The following is a 26,569-nucleotide window of genomic DNA, read 5'->3' on the forward strand; positions in this document are numbered from 1 at the left end:
TACAAGGAAAACTTTGGTTTGCAAGCATAGTTTGTTCCGGGAACATGCTTTTAATCCAAAGCACCTGAATATCAAAGTGAATTTCAAGAACCATTGGCCCAGTTATGATCACGTGATGTTCGGCGTCATATACTACTCGTATTGCAAGACATTGCTCATTTATTAAGTTAAAGTTTTTTAGAAATATTTGCTTGTCTTGCAGAATACTCGCAGAACAAATTACTCACAATCCAAGCTTTTACTGTAATTGCCTTTTTGAAGGCAGATTAAAATGCAGAGTGTTTTTAAAATCATTGCTTAGAAATATTTCTTTTATGATGTTATTTTTGTTGTCAAAGATATGTGTGTCTTATGAAAACTTGGTTATCTGCACACTTAAAAAATTGTAACAGTATTTTCTATACTGTTGAAAAATCTTCCAAATAAAGAGTTTTTATTTTTGAACCAATTGTTAAAAATCTCAAAATGTAGTATCTTTTGATTCTGTTGTAAGAACAATTGATTGACATGAGGAAAGACGGAAATTTATTAGCCAAAGTTCTTTTTTTATTTTATTTTATTTTTTTATTTTTTTATTTTTTTATTTTTTATTTTTTAATATATGAAATTTACTGTCAAATTGGTTTCCATACAACACCCAGTGCTCATCCCAAAAGGTTATTAGCCAAAGTTCTATAAAAATTTTTGCTATTTGATGGAAGTTACTGAAAAATGAAAATAGCAAGTACAACAAGTAATGTATTTTAAAAATTTTAGCCCTTGCATGTTTGCAATTGTTCCTTTCTCAACTATACAGCCATGGCATTGAAGTACTGAAATGAGTGGAACTTAGGACTTGACATTTCAAGCACTGAATTACAAAATAATTAAAGAATAATATAATTCCATTTGTTATTTTCATTATTATAATTGCGTCACTAAAAGTGTTAAGTTTTTATGAGAATGAAAAGATTTGTATAACTAAGAAATAAGGTATGTAACTATTTTTATTTTTATTTTTTAAAAAATGTTTATTTTCTTCTTGAGAGAGACAGAGAACATGAGCAGGGGAGGGGCAGAGAGGGAGGGAGAGAGAATGCCAAGCAGGCTCCGCACAATCCACATGGAGCCTGACGCAGGGCTCCATCCCACCAACCGCAAGATCATGACCTGAGTTGAAATCAAGAGTTGGACGCTCAACCAGCTGGGCCACCCAGGATCCCCTAGTCTAAATTTTAAAACAGTAGTTCTCAAAAGTGTATAACAGCATACGCAACACTTGGGAATTTATTAGAAGTGTAAATTCCCAGGCCACATCCCAGACCTACTGAACCAGAGATTCCTGTTAATAAGCTTGGTAGGCAATTCCAATGCTCACTTAAATTTGAGAACCACTGGCACAAATGGTGTAGACTCATGGGTCATCCCTTCTTACTTCTTCCTACTTCATGATGTATCTGGGACAGTTTATTCATATTTGTAGTCTGTCTTAGTCTTAGCTTAGACTTTTTCCTGTCTCCCTGAGATTATTTTCTCTCCTCCTCTCCTGTTCTTTTCCCTTCCTTTGTGAAAGATTGTGTTAAAAACAGTGTTATTTTCACAAAAGGGATAGTGTTTTGGTTCTTAAAGTTTGTATGCCATAGCCAATGTGACAAATAGTGTATGTTTAAAGGGGATATTTTTAACATTTTCAAATTAATTTTTGTTAAGTACTTCTAGTTGACTTGAATATGCATGTATATGAATTTTCCTCTTTTTTTTTCCATCTCTATTCTCCTGATTTCACATTTTATAATTGCAGAAAACTTTCCACAAAGTAAAATTTCAAAACACACACTTCCAAGTATGAGTCACCTAGGTTCAACAATTGTTGAATTTTGTTACATTTGTTTTATCTCCCTTTGTATGCACACGCACACACACACACACACACACGTGTGTGTGTGCATGCCTTTTTTTTATGCTAAAGCATTTGAAAATAAATTGTATACATCAGCACTCTACTCCTAACTTCTTTACTCTGCAGAATAAAGATCAAAGTAGCTTTTTAGGGGACTAGTACAAAATTGTTCTAAAAGGCTAATTCATGAGGAATGCTAAACCAAATATTAAAGCCTCTTAAATATTTTCAATTTCCTTCCATAAATGTCTTAATGAGGAAAAGATATAGAACTCTTGGTTCTGAATGTATAAATGTACCCTCCAGCATCTCTCAACCAAAGTTTTTCATCTGAGTTACAGAACATAGAACATGATTTGAAGTGACTGTTTTCTCATTTTTCCCAAGGATAGTACATAACTAGTACCAATCCAGATACACAGAGGAGAAGTTAATTCCTTACATACAATAGATGTATTAAAATGTTCTTTATGAGAACCCAGGTTAGTGGGGCTGTGCATATGGCAAGTTCTTAAAAGAATTTTGCTTTGACTAGCTTGTGATGTTTATTCAAAGAACTTTTTTTTTTTTTTTTTTTTTTTTTTTTTTTTTTTTTTTAAGATTACAGGCCCACCAGGTTGTGGAAAAACTCAGTTTTGTATGATGATGAGCATTTTGGCCACATTACCCACCAACATGGGAGGATTAGAAGGAGGTGTTGCATACATCGACACAGAGTCAGCATTTAGTGCTGAAAGGTGGGAGATTTTATTATTTTCCATTATAATGCTTAATTTTGTAATTTATTTATAGCACCTAACATTTTCCAACAGGTTAACATTTACCTTTTCTCTGTGAGAACTCAAAATGCTAGATACAGTCTTAAATGAATTTTCCTCTTAAAATTAACCCAGGAAGCAGTTTCTTTTTGTCTTTTCTATCCCTTTGTCATTGGTTTAAGTGGGGTTTCTGGATAAGCTGTGTTTTGCAGAAAGTCAGGAAGAAAGAAGTTTAAGAAACAGGGAGGGATGTAAGTGGAAAGGGGGAAGAGGGAAAATTCATAAAAAAGACAAAAGGTGAGCTGCTTTGTTACTAATTCTAGTTGGAAGTTAGTGAATGGAAAAGTTGGAAATTTCAAAAAAAAATATTTTATAATGTTTATTTATTTTGAGAGAGAGAGAGAGCGAGCAGGGGAGGGGCAGAGAGAGAGGGAGACAGAAAATCCCAAGCAGGCTATTCCACCCTTGGCATGGAACCCAATGTGGGACTCAAACCCACGAACCACAAGATCATGACCTGAGCTGAAATCAAGAGTCAGACACTTAACTGACTGAGCCACCCAGGCACCCCTCAAAATATTTTTTGATTGAGAAGTATTTCACTTTAATCTTTGTAATAGTATTGTATTAGATATAAAAAACACACTGATAGTGTATTTATGCTTGGAAAGAAAAGATTTCCTTACTTTGGCAAGGACCTTTAACATTCTATGAGAGCATTTGGTTATTTGTGTAATTCTGTACACTTGAAAATAAGTCTGGTCTCCCTCTGACCCTGCTCTGATTGACATTCATGAGCAGGAGTACTTACAGGTCTGGAGACTGATTCAGTTCTATTCTTTTAGTCAAGGTATAGTTCTTTGAGTCTTTCTGTAACTGTGTCATTATGTGTAATTATGTCATTATGAATCACATCTCTCTCTTACTTCTAGGGATACTAGTTAGAGAGAAGTGTATTCCCTGGCCAGATAAGTTCTAAGTGGATTATTTTGCCTGGAGCTTATTTGCTGTCTTCTACATCTCTTGGTTATCTATTCGAAGTATATGCCACTCATTTGTCAGTTCTATGAGCTTGTGTTATATCTTTGTATCTTCAAAGCCAAATCTAGTGACTGACACATATTAACTGCTCACAGAATGTTTGATAAATGAATGAACTGACAGGTATTACTCTCATATTGTGGAATCCAGACACCGTTGCCTACTAAAAGGATTGAGGGTTCCTTGGGGGAAATGGCTGATACTAGCACTGGCTTAGGAAACTTTTAAGTTGAGTCTGAAACCTCATATCAGGTAACAAGAGAGCCATCAAAGACTACTTAGGGGAGTGTCAGAAGGACTCAGGAATCAACCTGAAGAGGCTCCTGCTGGCTAAAGATGAGACAAATTGACCACCAATAAGAATAATGATGACAGTAGATTAAAACCCATGAAATATGTTTAAATTCATGAGTTTATAATATTATGAAATGAAAAACAACTAATAGATCAGTGTTGGAGAATTCTGGAGAAGCAAATCATTATTTTGAAATGAGTTTTAAAAAAGGAAATCAATCAAACATCTGTTCTTTTTCTGATTTATGAACTGTATTGCTGAGTAGCAAATAGGTCTTTTTTAAAATGTATGTTTGTTTTTGAGAGAGAGAGCAAGCGCATGTGCATGGGAGAGTGGCAGAGAGAGAGGGGGACGGAGGATCTGAAGAGGGCTCTGTGCTGACAGCAGAGACCCCAATGTGGGACTCAAACTCATGAACCATGGGATCATGACCTAAGCCCAAGTCAGATGCTCAACCAACTGAACCACCCAGGCACCCCCAAATAGGACTTTTTATAGGAGTATTCCAGTAATAAATGAAGAAGGAATGATAGAATGTCACCAAATTACACACCCCAACAATTTAATGGTTCTAGGCATTGAATATTGTGGTATAATAAGAAATCCATATCTTTGTCCTGGTTCTTGGCCAAAGACCTTCTAAAACCTTTGGAAAACCTGAGTTTATGCTAATGAAGTGACTCTTGGTGGGCATCTGTATAGTTTCACATGGGAGCTGGTTGCCAATCATGTAATTATAGTGTTGGAGCTTTCAGCCCCACCCATCCCCCCAAACTCTGAGGAAGAGAAAGAGGCTGGTAACTGATTAATTGCCTATGGCCAATGCTTTAATCAACACTGCCTATGTAATGGGATCTCTACAGAAATCTCTAAATGGTAGAGTTTGGAGAGCTTCTGGGTTGGTGAACACATCAACGTGCTGGGAGGGTGGTGTGCCATGTGGTCCTCCCCAGTCTTTTCATGAGTTGTGTCTTTCATTCTTTGTGATAACTTGGTAATAGTAAGTAAAGTTCCTTCTTGAATTCTGTGTGCCATTCTAGCAAATCATCGAAGTTGAGGAGGAGGGGTGTCAGAACTCCTGATTTGTAGTTGCTCAGTTGGTCAGAAGTACCAGAGGCCTGGGACTTGCGATTAGTCTCTCAAGTTGGGAGAGGGCAGTCTTGTGGGTCTGAGCCCTTAAACTGTGAGGTCTGAGCTAACTCCTGGTAGTTAAGTGTCAGACACCCACTTGGTGTCCACAGGGAATTGAAGAATTGTTTGGTATGGAAAACCTAAACATTTGGTGTCAGAAGTGTTGTGAGTGAAAACAGTTCATAAACATAAAAGGCTACTAGCATCACAAAAGAAAACTAGTTATTCCTCCTGTTGGAAGAATAGTCAAGCCTGAATGTGATCAAACTTTCAGATCCAGCTACCAGTTTGCAACATATACAGAGAAGAGAGGAACGTGTTAAATCAACACCAGAGGAATGTAGTCAGCAAAATGCAAACTGTGGGAAATGACAGAACAAACAACCTCGTTTTTTAATTGTTAAGATTAAAAAAAAAAGTTAGAGGAGCATTCTTTGGATTAAAAGAGATTTGCAAGATATATTGCTCTTGTCATATTGTACACCTTAAACTTACACAAACAATATTATATGCCAGTTATATCTCAATTAAGCTGAGGATAAAAGATGTATTGGTCAGTTGTAATGTGATGAAGTTATTTGAATCTTAAGCAAATAAATGGTAAACAAAACAAAACAAAAAAAAAGAAACATACACACACATGGGGCCACTGGAAATCTGAACACTGAAATGTATTTGATGCTAACACTGGTAAAGAAAGACATTGGTTAACTCAGGTTGTCCAAAGGAAAGGTATTTTTTTTTTTTTTTTTTTAAATTTTTTTTAATGTTTATTTATTTTTGAGACAGAGAGAGACAGAGCATGAACGGGGGAGGGTCAGAGAGAGGGAGACACAGAATCGGAAGCAGGCTCCAGGCTCTGAGCCATCAGCCCAGAGCCCGACGCGGGGCTCGAACTCACGGATGCGAGATCGTGACCTGAGCTGAAGTCGGACGCTCAACCGACTGAGCCACCCAGGTGCCCCAGGAAAGGTATTTTTTAAAATGTCAGTGACTAACCTTCAACTAACAAGCCAAAGGCAAGCTGGCAATGAGGTAAAATTTTAGTCCCTTTATTGGACTTATGTTTTGTAATTGTAAAGGAGCCTTTATGAAGGCCATTTGAGGATAGGGGTTGAAATTTATGTTTTTTACTTTTCTAGTCTATTCTCCACAAGGCCTGAAGAGTGTGGTCACCTGGCTGCCACCTGGATTGCCTTCTGAGGTGTGGTGATAGGTTCAGGTGGAATCAAAAGTACCAGTCCTCTTTTAACAAACTGCCTTCTGGAGTTTGTCATGGCAGGTCAGAGGATAGAGCTGGCTCTGTACTGTCTGGGCACACTTCATTTGTGCTGTTATAGGACTGCTTGACCCCTACTTGGATTTATTGGGGAGAGTTAGTTAATCAGTTAGGAAAGCTTTCTGCTGCAAGTAACCAAATACCCAGCCAACAGTGAGTAGGTGGTTGCAGGCGCTGGTTCTGTTGCGCAGTGATGACAGAGAGACGTAGGGCTTAATATGTTTTTAGGCATCCCATACAGGCAGTGGGAAGGGAAAGGGCTAGCTATATGTTTTATCAGGAAAATGTGTTTTTTCCCAGAACAGCTGCCCCTTCCCCTCTGCTGATTTCCTTTTCATCCTCCAGAATCATCCTGCACATTTCGCACCGGGCCACCCCTATAGGCAAGGGAGGGTGGGGAATGAGGGGAAAAAGATTGACATACATAATAAGCATGTTGAGTTTCCCGGTCTGGTTAACATTGCTGCCTGAATAAAATTGGGTTCTCATAGCAAGGAAGAAGTGGAAATGGATATTGATAGGTAATTAATAGTGTCTGCCATCATGGGATAGTTTCTGGACTTAGAGAAGAAGTAAAAGCGTGAAAATAAGAGACCCAAAAAGGAATATGTTTTAGTTTTCTGTATGTCTCTGCATGTAGCAGTGTCTTCATTTTGTGCTTATAAGCAAGCTGTCTGGGGACACCTGGGTGGCTCAGTCAGTTAAGCTTCCGACTCTTGATTTAGGCTCAGGTCATATCTCATGGTTGTGGAAATTGAGCCCTGTGTTGGGCTCAATTGAGCCCATCTACCCCCTCCCCTGCTCACACATACACTCTCTGTCTGTCTCTTTCAAAAAAAAAAAAAAAGGATTTACATACAGAAAATTTAGGATGAGTGATAAAAAGTGGAAAATAATTTTGGTTAATAAATTGCTAGATAGCCTTTTTACCAAGAAGGAGGGAGAAAACAAAGAGGGGTGAATAAAAAATACTTAAGTTTAAAATGCATTTAAAAACAAAAAGAGGAAACCTTGCAGGTAATGTACTTAAAAGCACTTTGGAAAGATTAGTTCTATTTTTTAAAGCAATACACTAGCTTATTTTTACATGTCTTTGAGAAGATAATCTAAAATAGTGTGTTAAGCATATTTGTTTACCATAGACTGAAATTATATCTCCAGACTGATTAATAATTATATAATAGTAGAGTCTAGTACTAAACCCTCAGGTATTTGGGGACTGCCTTGAGGGGAGGAGAATGTTAAGCAGGCAGAGTTCTGGGTCCCCCTTTCTGACTGATTCAGAAAAGTCTTTTTATTTGTTGGACTTATGCTTAAGAGCTGATAATAGTCTTAGACATGCTCTGCTTATATATACTTTGAGAATATAGATAAGTAGGTTAATCTAGTGAACTGTACAGAAATTTTGGCAACCATGAGAATTCTAGTATATGTGAATCGAGTGAATACTGTATTATCCTTATTGGAGATAATTAGGAAAAGATGAAACCAAAAGTTAAGAATAAAAACAGAGGGTGATATGGATGGTAAATAGTAATAGAGGTTTTCAAAATACAATTCTGGGAGAAATAAAATGGATAAAGGAAGATAAAACTGGGTCTTAGAAATACAAATGGATTTGTGTATCAGGAAAACTGAGGGATTGAAACAAGAGTTGGGGCCCAGGACTCTGGAAGGTGTGGACCTGGGGAGGTGGAATACAGGATTGGAAATTTAGGAGGTAAAAACTCAGGAGGTAGTCCTGAGTTGCCATGAAATCAGAAAAGCTTTGAAAACTAGGAAGAAATATTTGGTTCAACAGGGGAGGAAGACATTAATGAAATAATCACAAACATGTGAAATTGTAACTATTAACACTAACTGTACAAAGGAGAGGTGTGTGTTGCATTGGTACTGTGTGGGAGCAGTGGCCAAGCTTAGACCTGAAGAGCTGCATGGCACCTCTCAAGGCGCCAAGCACCCCACAGCCAATGCCCTCCAATTCCTACTAGACTAGAGTGTCACTTCTTCTGAATTTCAGTGTATCAGGAGGGAGGCATGTAGTGGTAGTGGCCAGCCATGACTTTAACTCAGTATGAAGGCAATTATCGGTGTGGTCTTAGGACCATTTTCTTTTGCTTGGCATGAATCCAGGATCTTTGACCTAGGGGGCAAACGATAGGGGAGATCAGTTCCCTCTTCCCATTTTTTGAGATGATTTCATGAGACTGGGTAGGTTTTCCTTAGTCTAATTTCAGCTGCCTTATCATTTGTGAATCCAGGTGAATTAGTAAGGAGGGAGATCTTGAAGAGGCTCTATGTTAGAAAATGAAATTAGAAATAAGAACTTAGTACTAAAATAAAGCTTTGGAATTTTCTGGAATCTGTAAGGGACTAATAGATTCACATTCTTATATTTGTATCACAGTGCTGAACAAATACATACTGAATAAATGAACAGGAAAATATTACGCATGTATGAGAAGCTTTGAGAAACCATAAACTTATATTTCAGCACATTTATAATGTTATATTTCAACTAGAACTTTGGAAAACTTTTTTTTTTTTTTACATTAAGCATGTGTTTTGTTTCAAGTTGGCATGTGGTCACTAATGTAAACCTTTTAACTTTGCTTTTATACAAGAGCTGTGAAGTACCAGGGGGAACTAATAACAAAAACCTGGAACGAATCCAGTCTTCTCCACTTCAATGAATGGTAATTCCATTCCTCCAGATGCTCATCCAATTAGCCAAGAATTCCCTTCAGCTCCTATTTTTTTTTAATGTTTATTCATTTTTGAGAGACAGAGTGCAAGCAGGGGAGGGACGGAGAGAGAGGGAGATACAGAATTTGAAGCAGGCTCCAGGCTCTGAGCTGTCAGCACAGAGCTCGATGCCGGGCTCGAACCCACGAACTGTGAGATCATGACCTGAGCTGAAGTCAGACGCTCAACCAACTGAGCCACCCAGGTGTCCCCAGCTCCTTTTTTGAACTACACCTTGAGTTCACTTACTTCTAATTAGCTGAGCTATTCTCCAGGTCAAGTCACCATCATCTCTTATTTGGACTACAGTACTAGCTGGTCTTGCTTTCACTGTGTACAGCCTCTTTTCCATTTGGTAGAGTGACTCTTTAAAGCAAAAAGAAGTCAGATCATGTCAGTTCTACTTCTAGGTTTGCTATTTTATTAAATATCTAAACAAAATACCACAGACCTAAGGATCTTGTGTGATCTTGGCCCCTGTCTTATTTCCTCTGACCTTATTTCCTTTTATTCTCCCTCTTGTTTCCTGTGTTTCAACTACATTAGCCTCCTTGTTATTCCTCAGTAACCTTAGGCATCTACTTACATATGGGTTTTTGCACTTGTTATATATAATTCTCTTTTCCTATGCACTGCTTCACTGGATATCCAATGGTTCATTTCCCTTAAACCGTTGCTCAAATTCACCTTATTAAAGAGGCTTTCCCAGGCCGCTTTACATAAAATAGCACTTGCTTCCATAGGTAACAATCTGTTTCCTCATCCTGGTTCATTTTGTTTAGAGCACTTATTCCTGATGTATAATATATATTTAATTTGTTTGTCTCTCTCAGTGGACTGTAGGTTCCATGAGGGAAGTTGTGTTTTGTTTATTTGTTTTTTTGTTCACTGTCACATCCTTAGCATCTAGAATGGTGCCTGGCATATAGTAGATGCTCAATAAATACGTGTCAAATGAATGAATCTTAAGTACATACTTGAAAGGAATACTTTTGGTAAAATAGAGGTCCACTAGATGGCATTAGTTTCAAACTTTATGTAATTAATGTCTGGGAGCAAAAGATAGGATCTTTTCTGTTACTCTAACCAGAAAAGATCTTTGTGATGAAGAGTGTCACAAGAGATCACTATGATTAGTGTGAGGCATATAGATACTACATTTGTATTTAGGTTTTGATTTATATATTTTTTAGAGAACTTTTCTAAAATTAAAAACACTTGGAGAAACTGATCGTAGAAAATTATAGCATATTGGTATGTGAATAACCATTTGGTACAGTTATTTAGCACGGTAACTGAGTAAAGTCAGTTTGTGTCCATACATTGACCATCTTCCTTCTGAGGGGCCTTAATGGAAGGAGAGAGCAGTAATGACTTCCAGAGCCTTTTAACACTCAAGCCGCCAGTTGAAATTCAGCCTAGGGTTGAAGCCAGAAAATTATTTGTCTGTCAGCTGTTCAGTTGTTCTCTCATTGACTGAGAGAAGTACTCAGTACTTAATCCACTGGACATCCAGTTTTGGAAAACTTCCATGTTTCTGGCAGACATTGCCATAGCTATCCTATTAAAAATCAGGGGCTTCCAAGTGTCAGAGCTTTTAGTTGACTTCTCTGACCAGCTCTGAATTCAGCAAATAGTTACCCTAATCAAGAAGTTTACACATTTTCCCCAAACCCTTAAAAATTTTCCTGTCCTGCCTTTGCCAGTGTCATCTCATTTCTTCTCGCTTTTGTTGCTTATCTTGTTTCCTCCTTTATTCCACCCCGCCTGTCTCTCTCTTGTGCACTTCCCCTGAGTGCTCATTTGATCCATTTGTTCTTGCCCTTCACACATCTATTGGTAAAGTAATTTTTCCTCTTCCTATTCAACCCAATGATGCTTTTCTTTTCAAATTGTTCAAAATGCACTTTTAAAAAATATTTTTGACCAGTTTTCTTTTATTTCTCTGTTTTAGATTTTTCTTTTTTCATTTCTGATTATAATATATGTGAGGAACTTATTTTGTTTCTCTCTTTAAAGTTCTCAGCCTCTTCTTGGGACTCATTAACTAGAAGTGAAAACACTTGTCTTTGTACTTTTGTGTCTTTAAATGGAGTATATAGAGTGATTTTTGTGTTTATAGTCCTTCCTCTCAGATATCCTTGGGTGGTTAAGTACCAGACTGATAAAGTATCATTTAAAATAGGAGACAGTTACACTCAAAGATTTACACTTTTATTTTTATATTTTTAGCCAGAAACACTTGAAATTTCTAGTACTGAACTCCACGTCTCACACTGTGACTGATGATATTTACATCTGTTTTGCCTTGTCACTCTCCTGCACTTGGCCTACTTCATGCATCAGATCTAGCTTTGAGTTCAGAATTCAATAGGTAGAAAATCATGTTTTGTTTATTCAGGAAATATTGGACAACATCCATTTGTTTAGAAAATAATTTCCTGTTTACCAAGGAGCTATTGGATGGGATTTATTTTGTATGTATTAAGTTTTAATTGAGAAAGTATATTTTTCTGTTCTGAGACATGGAGACTAACTGATAATTGATCGTTAGAATGATAATATTATATATTTGTTCAAGTATATTTCTTTTATTCATGATGATGAAATCATTTTTCTTATTTACTAAACATGTCTTATAGCTGTTAGTCAAGTGATCAATTATTAAAAAACAATGCTCTCGCTGCTAACCTCTCTTAGTGCTCATAAAGGATGGCTTACATTAAAAAAATTGTTAATGTTTATTTATTTTTATTTATTTATTTTTTTTAACGTTTTATTTTATTTTTGGGACAGAGAGAGACAGAGCATGAATGGGGGAGGGGCAGAGAGAGAGGGAGACACAGAATCGGAAGCAGGCTCCAGGCTCTGAGCCATCAGCCCAGGGCCTGACGCGGGGCTCGAACTCACGGACCGCGAGATCGTGACCTGAGCCGAAGTCGGACGCTTAACTGACTGAGCCACCCAGGCGCCCCAATGTTTATTTATTTTTGAGAGAGAGAGAGAGAGACAGAGTGTGAGCAGGGGAGGGGCAGAGAGAGAGGGATGCACAGAATCTGAAGCAGGCTCCTGACTTTGAGCTGTCAGCACAGAGCCCGATGCAGGGCTCGAACCCATGAACTGTGAGATCATGACCTGAGCCAAAGCCGGATGTTTAACTGACTGAGCAACCCAGGCGCCCTGGGGATGGCTTACATTTTAAAATTCTATATTAAAGCATTTTGCTTATACCTGCTCTATTTTTGTTCCAGTGTTACTTGTGGCTTATGAATTTCCTAAGTAAAATTCATTAGATGTTCAGCACTGTGGCCTTGAATGTCATTAACTATTTTCACTTGCGCTATTTTTCCTCCCCACAGACTGGTTGAGATAGCAGAATCTCGTTTTCCCAGATATTTTAACACTGAAGAAAAATTACTTTTGACAAGCAGTAAGGTTCATCTTTATCGGGAACTCAGCTGCGATGAAGTTCTACAAAGGTTTGCTGCTTTAGATTTTGGTAGTTTAGTAATACTTTGAAGATATATTTGTTTTTTATGCTTTCAGCTTCTGAGTGAAAAAAGTCTCTACATATGTATTAGGGTTATGGGAAATAAATTATTTCAGTGTTCTTTATTTGCTACAGCCTATTGGATGAAATGTTTCTTTAAAAAGAAAACATTAAATGAGTGAAATGTTTTAGATTTAGTTAATTAAGTAGTATATTGATTACTTTTGTTTCATTGAAAGGTTACCCCCAAATTCAGCAACTTAGAAGAGCACACGTGTCTTGTCTCACTTAGTATCAGAGGGTTAGGTATCTGGGAGTGGCTTAGCTGAGCGTTTCTGGCTCAGGGTTGCACCAGAGGTTGTAGTCAAGCTGTTGGCCAGCGCTATGGTTATCTCAGGGCTCAGTTGGAGCTGGAGAATCTTGGATAATTCCAAGGTTACTCATATAGTTTCTGGAAGGCCTCCCTTCCTTGCTGGCTGTTGGCCATAGACCTCTGTTCCTCACCAGGTGGGTCTCTCCATAGGACTGTTAACAACATGGCAACTTGCTTCCCCCAGAGAAAGTGATTTGAGAGAGTGGCAAGTGAAAGAGAGCCCAAAATGGCAGCTGTAGTCTTTTATAACCTACTCTCAGAAGTGACGTGCCATCATTATGTCATATGCTATTGGTCTTACAGACCAATCCTGGTAAATATGGGAGGGGTCTGCACAAGGCTGTCATTACAAGGTGGGAATAAATGGGGGCCATTTTGGAGATTTGCTGTGACAAGCAGTTTTACCCTAAAATTAGCAGTATCATAGGAGAACCAGAGAATTAAACTAGATGAAAACATTTTGGTCCATTTTCAAAAGAGTGCAATATGTATAGAAGAGCTGGAAATAAATTATGAAGTTATGAGCATTGAATACTTGCAATCATTACTGTAAATGAGGGAGGAAAAATTTGTTGTCATTGTTTTTAAGTTGGTTAATCTTTGAAATACCCTATTTTATATTATATTTTAAATTTATCCACTGTTTTACAAATTCTACTTTTACAGAATTGAATCTTTGGAAGAAGAAATTATTTCAAAGAGAGTTAAACTTGTAATTATTGACTCTGTTGCTTCCGTGGTAAGAAAGGAGTTTGATGCACAACTTCAGGGCAACATGAGAGAAAGAAATAAGTTCTTGGCCAGAGAAGCTGCCACCTTGAAGTATTTGGCTGAGGAATTTTCAATCCCGGTAAGTTTTTTCTTTCTCTCTTTTTTTCTTTCCTTTTTTTTTTCTTTTATGTTAAATTTGCTGACTTACAATATCAAGTAATAGAAGAAAATATAGAACAGATGACATGTTAATAGTACTAATTACTATAGTAAATATCAGCATCTTCTTAAATTTGTTCATCTGCTGAGATTATCTTTTTCACAGTTGGAGTCTGGGGCAGATTTGAATGTTTGTAAAAGTTCCCAAGGTCAATCCTTTTCTTACACCTCATTGTTGACTCTCTGTGTATGTTTTGTATTACTTTGTCACACTGAGGTAAATATTAACTATTAGAATTACATGGAATTGCTTATGTTTATTTCTATAGTTTCTTTTATGGCATATTTGTCAGCTTTAGAAATATTTCAGTTTGAGATATTATGTTATTGTGTTCAGTGCTGTCTTGTACACTGTAGGATTTGGTTGGTTCCAAATTACCAGAGGTTGACTATGATGTTTTGGGGTGTTGGGAGTGACAGTAATGAAAGTGTCAGTAAGGAAACCTTGAGAGATGGCTGTTGACACCACTTTCCACAGTGGGAATTGTGATGAGGAAATCTGAAGATGTGGGCATTTTGCAAGGGTTTGTGGTTGGTAAGCCACCAGATGTAAGTGTGTACCGATGGCTTTTCCATTAGCAGCCCATGGGAGAGTTCTGCTTGTTCCGCAGCCCCACCAGCATTTAGTATTGTCAGGCTTTTCAGTTTTAGCCAGACATCATCTTGACAGAAAATAAGAAAATTCCTTAAACTGATATAAAATTTGGTTATGATATTATAATTTTTAGATTTGTGTTTGGAAAATTAAAAGCTTGGATCTTTGTAATATGTACTAAGACTGTAAACTACCACGCAGCCTTGGAGATTTATAAACCCAGGCAAGAAATCAAAGGAGAACATGTGGCATACAAAAAGGTCTACATTTCTTAACGGCTTTCTAATTCATATTTTGGATTATATGATGTAATTCCTGGTAAAGTCCAGAGCTGTAAAGTTTATCCTGGATGACGCTCATCTTTTAAATTTTATTGTAGTAGGTTAAAATGATAAATTCAAATCCATGTTTTCCCTGGCCAAGGGAATTTAAAAATATTTTGTAAAGTTACTTGATTGAATGGAAAAGTTAAGTATATGTACTTATTTTATTAATTCATGCTGGTTGCTTGACTTAATCTTATGTAAAATATGAAAATTTACTTTTTAAAAGTTGTATTTGTTTGCTTTTAAATAGTAATTGTAGGTTAATGTTTTTCAATTCTTTTCTGAGGAAATTTATTTTCCTGAGTGAGAAAAGGGCTCTACTTTTTTTTGTTTTTAATAGCACCCTCTGAAAGAATAAGTACTTATCATTCCCATGTCTGTCTTTGCCTTTGTTTTTCTCTATAGAGATAAATATATAAATAGGGTATGTACTTCTGTAAAACAGGATGGTATTGGTTTTTGTGATGAGTTAGTATTGGTTTTAGAAGGATTTTGAAAAATATTTCCTTTAGGAAGTGTCAGGATTTTCCTAGCCTTATTTCCTCATTTAAATGAAAAATCATGAACTTTTAAGTTTTTGTACTGTACTTTGAATAGGTGGCTCTACACAGAACTAACTAGCTTAAAACAATATGTTGCTAATTTATTATCCCTTTCAAAATTGCAGACGGTATGCCTCATTATAGTTCCTCAAACATTCCAGCAAACACTCCCTCCTCAAGAAGTGTTTGTTATTCCTCAGTCTGAAATATTTCTCCTCTAAATATCTGTATGATTTCTTCTGTCCTGTCATCTTATTAATGAGGACTTTCCTGACCATGTAAGTATTAACCACACTCCCTGCCTCCCCATTTCCTTTATTATGCTTTATGTTTCTTCATTATAATTTTCACCATCCAGGATGTTATATATTTATGTTGACTGTGTGTGTCTCCTCCACCCCACAGAATGGTCCTAGGAACTGTCTACTTTGTTCAGTGCTTTATTCTTAGGAGCAGGAACAATGCCTAACACACAGTAGGCACTCAGTAAATATTTTTGAATGTATGAATTGCAGCTATTGCTTTTCTCTTTGGACTTGAATTTTATATATATTGGTACTCCACTTAAATTTTAATATTTGCTTTTAACCTTATTTGGATCCTATATTTAATATTGTTTGTTACTTCTAAGAGTCTTAAGATATAATATTAGCAGAATGTCTTATCAGATAGGAGCTATACTTAGTTATACTGGCATCTTACAGGAAGAAAAAGAATTCTTAAAATTCTTAATCTTGGAAGTAGAAAAGATTTTATTTCAGTTTAGTAGAACTATGAATGTCTGATGGCCTCCGAGGAGTGGGCGGGAAGCCAAGCATTCCAGCCTGCCCTCTGGCTGTGGGTCTGAGATGGTGAATAGAGCCAGGACCATGCCTGGTACTTTGACACTCTAGATATCATTTCATTTAAATAAGAGTAAAGAGTAAAACCAACCTGGGTGGTGGGATGAGTACTTTATTGAATTTTAAAATTTCTGTTTGGTGAACATGCAGTACTTTTAATATGTGGAGAAAAGCTTAAAACTATAATCTGTATTTAATTTTGATTGTCACATTGTATATGTTTGTATACGTATGTATGTTTGTATGCCAGCATTCCTGTATGCATGAAGATTGCAATCTTCTCAGTAACTGATAGAATAGACAAAATATTAGCCAATTAAATCCAGGACAGAAGACCTGAATAACATAACCAACTTGATCTGATTGACATTTACAAAACATTCCGCTCACTGCCTGCAGAAAATGCATTTCTTTCAAGTTCACATGAGATATTCACCAAGATAGACTATATTCTGGGCCGTAAAATAAAACTCAACAGATTTAAAAGACTGAAATGGTACGAGGTATGTTTTTGACCCACAAGAAGAATTGAATTAGAAATCGCTAATACAGGGATGCCTGGGTGGCTACATCAGTTGAATGTCCATCTCTTGGTTTCAACTCAGGTCATGATCTCACAGTTCATGAGATTGAGCACCAAGTTGGGCTTTGCACTGATAGTGCAGAGCCTGCTTGGGATTCTCTCTCCCTCTCTCTCCACACCTCCCCCAAATAAATAAATAAACATTAAAAAAAAAAAAAAAGAAATCGCTAATATAAACATATCTGGAAAGTCCCCAAATATTTGGTAATTAAGTAAAACACTTCTAAATAACCCATGTGTAAAGAGCAAATCATGAAAACTTAGAACATGTTTTGAAGTAAATCAAAAGGAAAATACAACATACCAAATTTGTGAAATACAGTTAAATCAGTACCTATAGGGAAATTTATCCTAGAAAGAAGATTACAAATCAATGATCTAAGCTTCTAAGAAATAGAAAAAGAACAAATTAAATTCAAAATAAGTAGTAGGAAGGAAATAATAAAGATAAGGGTAGAAATCAATGAAACTGAAAACAGAAAAACAATAGAGAAAAAAATCAATGAAATAGAAAGCTAGTACCTTGAAAAGATCAATAAAATTGATAAAGCTTTACTGAAACTAAAAGAGAAACAAATTAGTAGTATCAGGAATGAAAGAGGTAAATCATTATAGATCCTATAGGTATTAAATGATAATAAGAGAATGTTATGAGTAGCTTTATTCCACTAAGTTTGATAACTGAGATGAAATGGACAAATGCTTTGAAAGATGCAAACTTTGAGGAAGAAATAATGAAAATAATCCTATATCTGTTTAAAAAGTTGAATTTGTAGTTAAATATCTCGCAGAGAAAAGTCTAGGTCCAAATGGTGTTACTGGTAATATCTACCAAACATTTAAGGGAGAAATGTCAATTCTACAAATCTTCCTGAAAGTGTACAAGAAAACTATACACCAGTGTCCATTATAAACATAAACACACAAATCCTTAACAAAATATTAACAGATTAAATTCAGCAATAAATAAGAAGGGACCAAGTGGAGCTTATTTCAGTAATGCAAGGTAGATTTTAAATGCAACATTAAAATATAAAACTGATCACATCAATGTATTAAAAAAAGATCATCTCAGTAGATGCAGGAAACAAAAACAGTCAACAAAACTCATCAGAACTATTCATGATGAAAATTCTCAGCAAAGCAGGAGTTGAAGGGAACTTTCCCAACTTGATAAAGGGTATCTACAAAAGCCTTAAGCTAACATCATACTTAACTTACACTTAATGGTAAAGTACAATCTTCCTAAGACTGGGAGCAAGGATAAGAAAGCCCACTCTTTTTTTTTTAAATCCCAAATCTGTTGATTGGATTGTTTCCCACTCATGTTGGTTCAGGTTGCTTTTAGTGCTGCTTCTGTCTGAAGGATCATCCTTCTGTTAAGTCTTGCTTTTCCTTCTGTTGGCTGGCATAGGACAGTGGAGCACCTCCCACACAAAACCACCCTTTGTGCATGGCTAAAGGCGGTGGTGATTTTGTAGTACCCTGGGCACTTCACACCCATGAGGTAGGAATTGGTGCTCTGCACCAGGTGTTTCTTCTTGTGCTTCCTCTTCTCTTCCAGGGATGGGTGCAGGAGGTCCTTTGCCAAGGGCCATGTTCTTGTGGGCAGGTCATCACAGTCAGAAAGGAAGATAGCCCACTCGTACCATTTCTGATCAGCAATGTACTGTAGATCCTAGCCACTATAATATGGCAAGAAAAAGAATTTAAGTGCATTCAGATTAGAAATGAAGAAATAAGACTGCCTTCATTCATAGATTTTATGTGTGTGTGTGTGTGTGTGTGTGTGTGTGTGTGTGTGTGTGTGTATTTAATGTTTATTTAATTTTGAGAGAGAGAGAGACAGAGCAGGAATTGGGGAGGGGCAGAGAGAGAGAGGGAAACACAGAATCTGAAGGAGGCTTCAGGCTCCAAGCTTTCAGCACAGAGCTTGATGCGGGACTCAAACCCATGAACTGCAAGATCATGACCTGAGCTGAAGTCGGACGCTTAACTGACTGAGCCACCCAGGAGCACCTTAGATGATATATTTTTAGTAGAAAACCCAAAGATTTTACACAAAAACCAAAAGCTACTAGATATGAACAATTGGAAATTGAAATTGACTTTTATAAGAGCACCAAGAACATGAAATACTTAGTGGTAAATACAACAAAATATATGTAATATTTTTATGTTGAAAACTACAGAATATTGATGAGACAAATCAAAGAAGATCCGGATAAATGGAAACATATCATGCTTATGGACTGAAGACTCAATACTGTCAAGATGTCATTTCATTTCAAATGGATCTATGTATTTAACACACAATCCTAATCAAAATCCTAGTAGGCTTTTGGTAGAAATCAAGAAGGCGACTGTGAAATTTATGTGGAAAAGCAGAAGACTGAGAATAGGCAGTACAATTTATAAAAAAGAGAGTATAGAGGACTTCCACTCTCTGATTTCAAGACTTACTATAAAGCCACAGTAATTAAGACAGCATTGTATTGATGATAGGGTAGATTCCCAGATCAGTGGAACAGAATAGAGTCCAGAAAATAGATTGATGGTCAGTTAATTTTGAACAAAGAAGTTATGGTAATTCAATAGAAAAGGGGTAGTTTTTCAACAAATGGTGCTAGAACAATTGGATATCTGTAAAAAACAAGCAACCCTTGACCAATTCCTTGTACCATTACACAAACCTAATTCCAAATGGATCACCCACTGTAACATAAAATCTAAAACTATAAAACTTCTAGAAGAAAACACAGGAGAAAGTCTTTGTCATTTTGAACGAGGCAAAGATTTCTTAGATGATGCAAAAAACATGAGCCATAAAAAGCATTAATACTTCTACTCTTTGAAGACACTTTTAAGAAAATGAAGAGACAAGCCACAGTCTGGCAGATAATGAATGCTTGTGTGACTTACATGTTAAAGGACTGGTAACTAGAGATAGAAATATGAAAACTCACTGTCAGTGTAATTTTTTAAATGGGCAAAAGATGTGAATAAACACTTTAATGAAGATCTACAAATGGCAAATAAGCACATGAAAAGATGCTCAGTCATTAGGGAGATGTAAATTAAAATCACACTGAAGCTACACACCTATTAGAATGACTCAAAAACCAAAAACCAAAACCCTGACTATACCAAATACAGATCAAAGTGTGGGGCAGCTGGAACTCTCATCCATGCTGATGGAAATGCTAAATGGTGTAGCCACCCTGGAAAACACTTTTGGCAATTTTTTGTAAAGTTAAACATTTTAACTATGTGACTCAGCAACCTTTCTCCTAGGTATTTTTTTATATGCAAAGAAATTATATATATCCCTGCAAAAATCTGTATGAAAATATTTTTAGTAGTTTTATTCACAGTCACCAAACACCAGAAACGACATGAATGTGTATCAGCTGGTGAATGGATAAAGAAATTCATACTCAAATAATGGAACATTCATATAACAGAATACCACTCAACAATAAAAAGGAATGAACTGCTATAAACAACATTGATGAGTCTCAAAAACACTGTTAAGTGAAAGAAGCCAGACTCAAGTGGCTACATTTTATATGATTTGTTTTATGATATTCTGCCAAGGGCAGAACTATGGAAGTGAGAATCAGGTCAGTGGTTTCAGGGGCCCAGGGCGGGGAAAGTGAGGAGATTGATTGCAAATGGATATGAGGAGGGGCGCCTGGGTGGCTCAGTCTGTTGAGCCTCTGACTTCAGCTCAGGTTGTGATCTTGTGGTTTGAGAGTTTGAGCCCTTTGTCAGGCTTTGTGCTGACAGTTTAGAGCCTGGACCTGGCTTCAGATTCTGTGTCCCCCTCTCTCTTTGCCCCTCCCAAACTTGTGCTTTGTCTCTCTGTCTCTCAAAAAATAAACATTAAAATAAAACAAACGGATATGAGGAAATTTGTTGGCATGATGGGAATGGTCAATATCTTGATTGTAGTGTGGCTACATGAATGTGTGAGTTTGTCAAAACTCAGAACTGTATACCCAAACAGAGTGTGTTTTTTTTAATTATACATTAATTTTTCCTTAAGAAACAACAACAAAAAGCAAGTGAAACACTTATGCTAGAGGATCTTTTATGATTCTTTCTTTTCTGGTCTTAACTTTCTGTTACCTCAAGGAAAAGAGAATTACCAAGTATGTTTAATCAGTAAACTTTATTTTAGCAGTTCAAGCTTTGGCCTAACAGTCTTTTTTTAAAAAATTGCTATTGTCATCAGAATTTGTCAATGTCAAATTCCTAAAGTTTTATTTCATGTTGCATTATAGTAGCCTCAAAATCAGTTTTGTAGTTTTTATCCAGTTGAGTTATAAAGGCAAGTTGCTTAAGACTTAAAGGTAAGAAACATAACCTAACTGATCCTTAGCCTCTTGCTAATTCCTCTTTCTGAAATGTGTTTGCTTTTTTATTTTCAACTAATTTTTTTTGTCTATAGAATTAATTTTATTTGGATAGTTTGTGAACACTACCAGCATGTTAATGACTGCTGAAAATGTGAATGAACATAAATATTAATATAAATAATAATGAAAATGTGGAGGCAAATTTTTAAAAAGCTGAAATGTCTCAGTTTGGGTTCAGAAAGTTTTAACCTCAAAAGTTAATTCAGTAACTTGTATTTTAACATTTTTTTAAAGGTTTATTATTAAAAAAATTTTTTTTAATGTTTATTTCTGAGAGAGAGAGAGAGAGAGAGAGAGAGCGAGCATGAGCGGGGGAGGGGCAGAGAGAGAGAGGGAGACACAGAATCCGAAGCAGGCTCCAGGTTCTGAGCTGTCAGCATAGAGCCCGATGCAGGGCTTGATCCCATGAACTGCAAGATCATGACCTGAGCTGAAGTCGGATGCTTGACTGACTGAACTACCCAGGCACCGCAAGGTTTATTTATTTTTGAGAGAGAGACAGACAGACAGACAGACAGACAGTGTGAGCAAGGGTGGGGGCAGAGAGAGAGGGAGACACAGAATCTGAAGCAGGCTCCAGGCTCTGAGCTGTCAGCATAGAGCCCGATGCAGGGCTGGAACCCACAAACTGCGAGATCATGATGTTAGCAGAAGTCTGTTGCTCAACCGACTGAGCTACCCAGGCACCCCAAGGTTTATTTATTTTTGAGAGAGAGAGAGAGCAGAGGGGCAGAGAGAGAGGGAGACACAGAATCTGAAGCAGGCTCCAGGCTCTGAGCTGTCAGCCCAGAGCCCAACGCAGGGCTTGAACTCAACAACCTTGAGATCATGACCTGAGCTGAAGTTGGACACTTAACTGACTGAGCCACCCAGGCACCCCAGTAACTTGTATTTTAAATTCATGCCTTCTTTCTGGAGATGATTTGTTTATTTAGAAGCATGTGAGAAGAAATATCCTCCCTCAAGTTTGAAGAAAAACTGATCTCTCAAGGCCTTATTTTGTTCTTTTTTTATTAGTGTTGTATAACAAGATGTTATGATCTCAGTCAAGATTTAGATCTAGGTATTTTATTAGTTTTGTGGAGAGTCACAAAAAGAAGCTCTTTGGAGTAGTTTATATAGGGAATACTCTTCACCAACTTTTTTTCATGGAGTGAAGAAGGAGTAGTATGTAGCACATAAAATTATACATTTTAGGGACTTTTAGGGCCCCCAAAGATGTTACAGTTCTGAGATTTGGTGGCCATGAATGACTTGAATCCTCTTTTAAAGTTTTGAGATTTTCGGGTAGTAACTCAGGAGGAGAATATCCAGAGCATGTGTAAGCTGCAGGAGACAAAGGCAGGGCCATTTCTCCCTCTGACATTTTGTTATACTAACATCTTTTTTAAAGCTTTTGTGATTGATCACACTAGGGACTTCTATAGCTTTCTCTTTTATGACATTTGTGAAATATCTGATTGATTTTCACCATATTTGACACACATTATTTTTCACCATGATAAAGTATATCATTATATTTTAAGCTTTAGTTCATGTTCCTATCTTAAAACAAAATGGTAGCAGATACAAGTTTTCAATTGACACATGGTCTATTTTTACTACTTAATTGAAATGTTTCCATAATTATTTAATTTCTTGGGACTTCATGGACATGATTCCTCTAAAAGTTTAGGTAAAAGGGATACAGGAGTACTGATGCATAGGGGCACTTGTACCCCAATGTTTATAGCAGCACTCTCAACAATAGCCAAATTATGGAAAGAGCCTAAATGTCCATCAACTGATGAATGGATAAAAAAATTGTGGTTTAAAAAAAAAATTGTGGTTTATATACACAATGGAGTACTACGTGGCAATGAGAAAGAACGAAATATGGCCCTTTGTAGCAACATGGATGGAACTGGAGAGTGTGATGCTAAGTGAAATAAGCCATACAGAGAAAGACAGATACCATATGGTTTCACTCTTATGTGGATCCTGAGAAACTTAACAGAAACCCATGGGGGAGAGAAGGAAAAAAAAAAGAGGTTAGAGTGGAAGAGAGCCAAAGCATAAGAGACTCTTAAAAACTGAGAACAAACTGAGGGTTGATGGGGGGTGGGAGGGAGGAGAGGGTGGGTGATGGGCATTGAGGAGGGCACCTGTTGGGATGAGCACTGGGTGTTGTATGGAAACCAATTTGACAATAAACTTCATATATTGAAAAAAAAATAAAAGTTTAGGTAATAGAGAATAACATTTATGTTCATCCCTTTGATATTACTGGGATACCAAATCCCTGCGTACATGTTAGATGTATTTGACTAGATCACTTATTTCATTGTCTACAGAAGACAGCTGTTTACTTCAATATGGGTAAAGTCTTACAGCCTTGTGAAGGGGGTAAACTTGTACTATGCTAAGTGTATTCAAATTAAGAAGGATTTATTTTATAGTATGGCAGCCTAGGAGGCTCAATATGAAAAAAATACATACTGTCCATAAGCCTAGTGTACCTAATTTATTGATACTATTATGAGAGACATAAACAGTTGCTCAGAGAATATGCAGTAGAATAACCACTACACTGTGGTTCTAGCCCTTTTCCTCTAACAAGAAACAAATCATGTACACCATTTCACCAAATTTATTTTCATCAACATCTTAGGTCTCTGGTTCATTTGCATTTTAGATCTTATCCCTACTTGCTGAAGGTAAAGCATTGTCTTCTTCATCATTAATCTCCAAAGCAGACTGTTCATATGGTGGACATAAGATGATACATTGAGGTGTTAGAATAAAACATTGGAAACATCCATATTTACTTTTTACCTTGTACTTCTAAAACCTCTATTTTATGTATGTTTTTAAATGCATATAAAGCATTAGAACAGTAGACTCTGTGTACCTTAATAAAGACATATTAGGGGTAAATTTTGTTTCGATGTGTGAGATCAATAGTGCTCTGGTTCACAGAATTTCAGGTAAGCAGTAGAGGATACACACACACACACACACACACACACACACACACACATACACACACACTCTTAGAGTTTTTATTGCCTTTTAAAATATGTCTCTGGAGGCTTTCTGTCTCTGAAAAATCAAATTATGCCAAAACTTAACCTCAAGGAGTCTTTACTTGCTGGAGGGTTTTGGGTGAGAAGATTTTTTCTCCTCACAGACTTCCATAGTATTAGAAGAATTACAGTTTACACTAGTTTTTAGCATGGGCTCTGGAGTCAAATGGATCTGCGTTAGAATTCAGACTCCTCCATTTATTAACCGTATAACTGTAACTTAATAACTTTGCCATCTTTCAGTTTTCTAATATGTAAATATGGGACTTGCCCAACTTTAAAACAGTGGTATAGTGCTCAGTCTTCAATAGATCCTTAGAAAAGTTAGAGGAGGGTACTTAAAAGTATTCCTCTGATAGTAGAAACTAGTTGTTCTTTTGAATTAAATATACTTAGCACAGAGCCTCACGTACAGCTTAACAAATGATTAGTTGAAGAAAGCTGTAAGTTTATAACTAATATTTAACACCTTCATTTTACCCATGAGAGAATCTTACTGTCTTATCTCTCTTCCAGAAATAGCTTGCTTGCTTGCTTGCTTCAGGACTTTCAAATGCTAGTGGTCTATTCTCATTTTGCCCTATTAGCTCATCTGGGCCATATGTCGGCATACTTTTTCTGTAAAGGGCCAGATAGTAATATTTTAGGCTTTGTGGGCTATGCTATCTCTGTGGCAACTACTAAACTCTGCCATTATAGCTTGAAAGTAACTGTAAACAATTTGCAAACAAATGGGTATAGTTGTGGTTCAATAAAACTTTGATTACAAAAACAGATGGAGGGCCAGATTTGATCCACGGGTCATAAGTTTTCAGCCCCAATTCCGCACCCATCTCCCTTCTTCCTTCTCTCTAGGCTAAGCACCCAGGGCTAGTGCTACCACAAGTCCACAAGTTTATAGAATTAGGAGGAAGGGAATAGAGCAGTCTGCTCATAAAAGCAGTATTTCCTCCAACTAGTTTAAGGCATTGACCTAGTTTTATTTTATTTATTTAAAATTTTTTTTAATGTTTATTTATTTTTGAGAGAGACAGAGACTGAGTGTGAGAATGGGGTGAGGCAGAGAGAGAGGGAGACACAGAATCCTGAAGAAGGCTCCAGGCTCTGAGCTGCCAGCACAGAGCCCGACTTGGGCTCGAACTCATGAACCGTGAGATCATGACCTGAGCCCAAGTTGGACGCTTAACCGACTGAGCCACCCAGGTATTGATCTAATTTTAAATGCAAGTAATATTTTCATGAACCCCCAGTGTTGACTTCAGTTTTATTTTAATATTACAGAAACATAAAGAATTAATGAAGTAAGCTAATGACTTTTCGTATCAAATCACAGTATGAAACCATAAATGTGGGTTGCATTTACAAACAATACAGTACCATTCAAATTAATTACTGTGCTGTTGATGATTTGCTAAATCAAATTATTGCTTGCAACATAAATAAATTAATTTATGGCACAGGTTCTTTTGGATTATATATATATGTATATAATACAGAGGGAGAGAGAATATGTATATGTATACATATATGTATGTGTATATACATATACATATTCTTCTGTTATGTATACATATACATATTCTCCTGTAGGTCATATGGTGACTCAACTTTCCCACCTCTTTTCTCTCTACAGAACCTTCTTCTGTTTGGGAAGGGTGACATCATTTGGCCGTCACCTGGGTGTGAATGCATATACATTTAAAGTCTGCCATTACTCTTTTCTCATTAGTCCCTGACAATTCGTGTGATATGACTTGGCATCACTTGATTGAAAACAGACACTGACATCATGTTGCAGTTTTCATTTATAAAGTGTCTATACTAATATTTTGAGGCCATCACTGAAACGACATAAAAGTTAAAAATTCTCAGAATTTACAGACCATTGAACATATTTACAGACTATGTTTTGAGAATGCAGTTCTATAAGTCTTGCAAAATCCTGTTTCCTGTAGTTTATGGGGCTGAGGTGTAAGGGACATTCTGCTATTGGGATGTATGATGCAGAATCTTTGTCTTTAAAAGTGTGTCCATCCTAGTATTGGAAAAAAACCAGAACACTCTAAAGCTGTTTGTAGATACTGGTTGAAAATAACATAGGAGAAGAATTTAAATATTGCTCGCATAAAATAAATTGTGGTTATGGTTATTTATGTTGCCTTGTTATCACAGACTTCTAATTACCATACACAGAATAGTTATTACACATATTGTAAATTACGTATCAGATTAAAATAATAGGCTTTTCTTGCCAAAAAGGGTCTTAAAGGTCAC

The 26,569-nt window shown here is 36.6% G+C and overlaps 1 protein-coding gene and 1 pseudogene across 4 annotated transcripts in view; one reads left to right on the plus strand and one right to left on the minus strand.

Annotated features, from left to right (window-relative positions):
• Positions 1 to 26,569, plus strand: part of RAD51B (RAD51 paralog B) — a 641,492-nt gene that overhangs the window by 26,616 nt on the left and 588,307 nt on the right. For all 4 annotated transcript variants that reach the window (XM_081795951.1, XM_081795950.1, XM_060620127.2 and 1 more), the window contains exons 5-7: positions 2,480 to 2,616; positions 12,488 to 12,607; positions 13,658 to 13,841. In XM_081795951.1, the coding sequence (XP_081652077.1) occupies positions 2,480 to 2,616; positions 12,488 to 12,607; positions 13,658 to 13,841 (441 nt within the window). The remainder of the gene's footprint in view (positions 1 to 2,479; positions 2,617 to 12,487; positions 12,608 to 13,657; positions 13,842 to 26,569) is intronic.
• Positions 18,154 to 24,906, minus strand: LOC132668471 (small ribosomal subunit protein eS27-like pseudogene; annotated as a pseudogene).

This window comes from Panthera onca, chromosome B3 (genome assembly GCF_046562875.1).
Source record: "Panthera onca isolate mPanOnc1 chromosome B3, mPanOnc1 haplotype 2, whole genome shotgun sequence".
Taxonomy (NCBI): Eukaryota; Metazoa; Chordata; class Mammalia; order Carnivora; family Felidae; genus Panthera; species Panthera onca.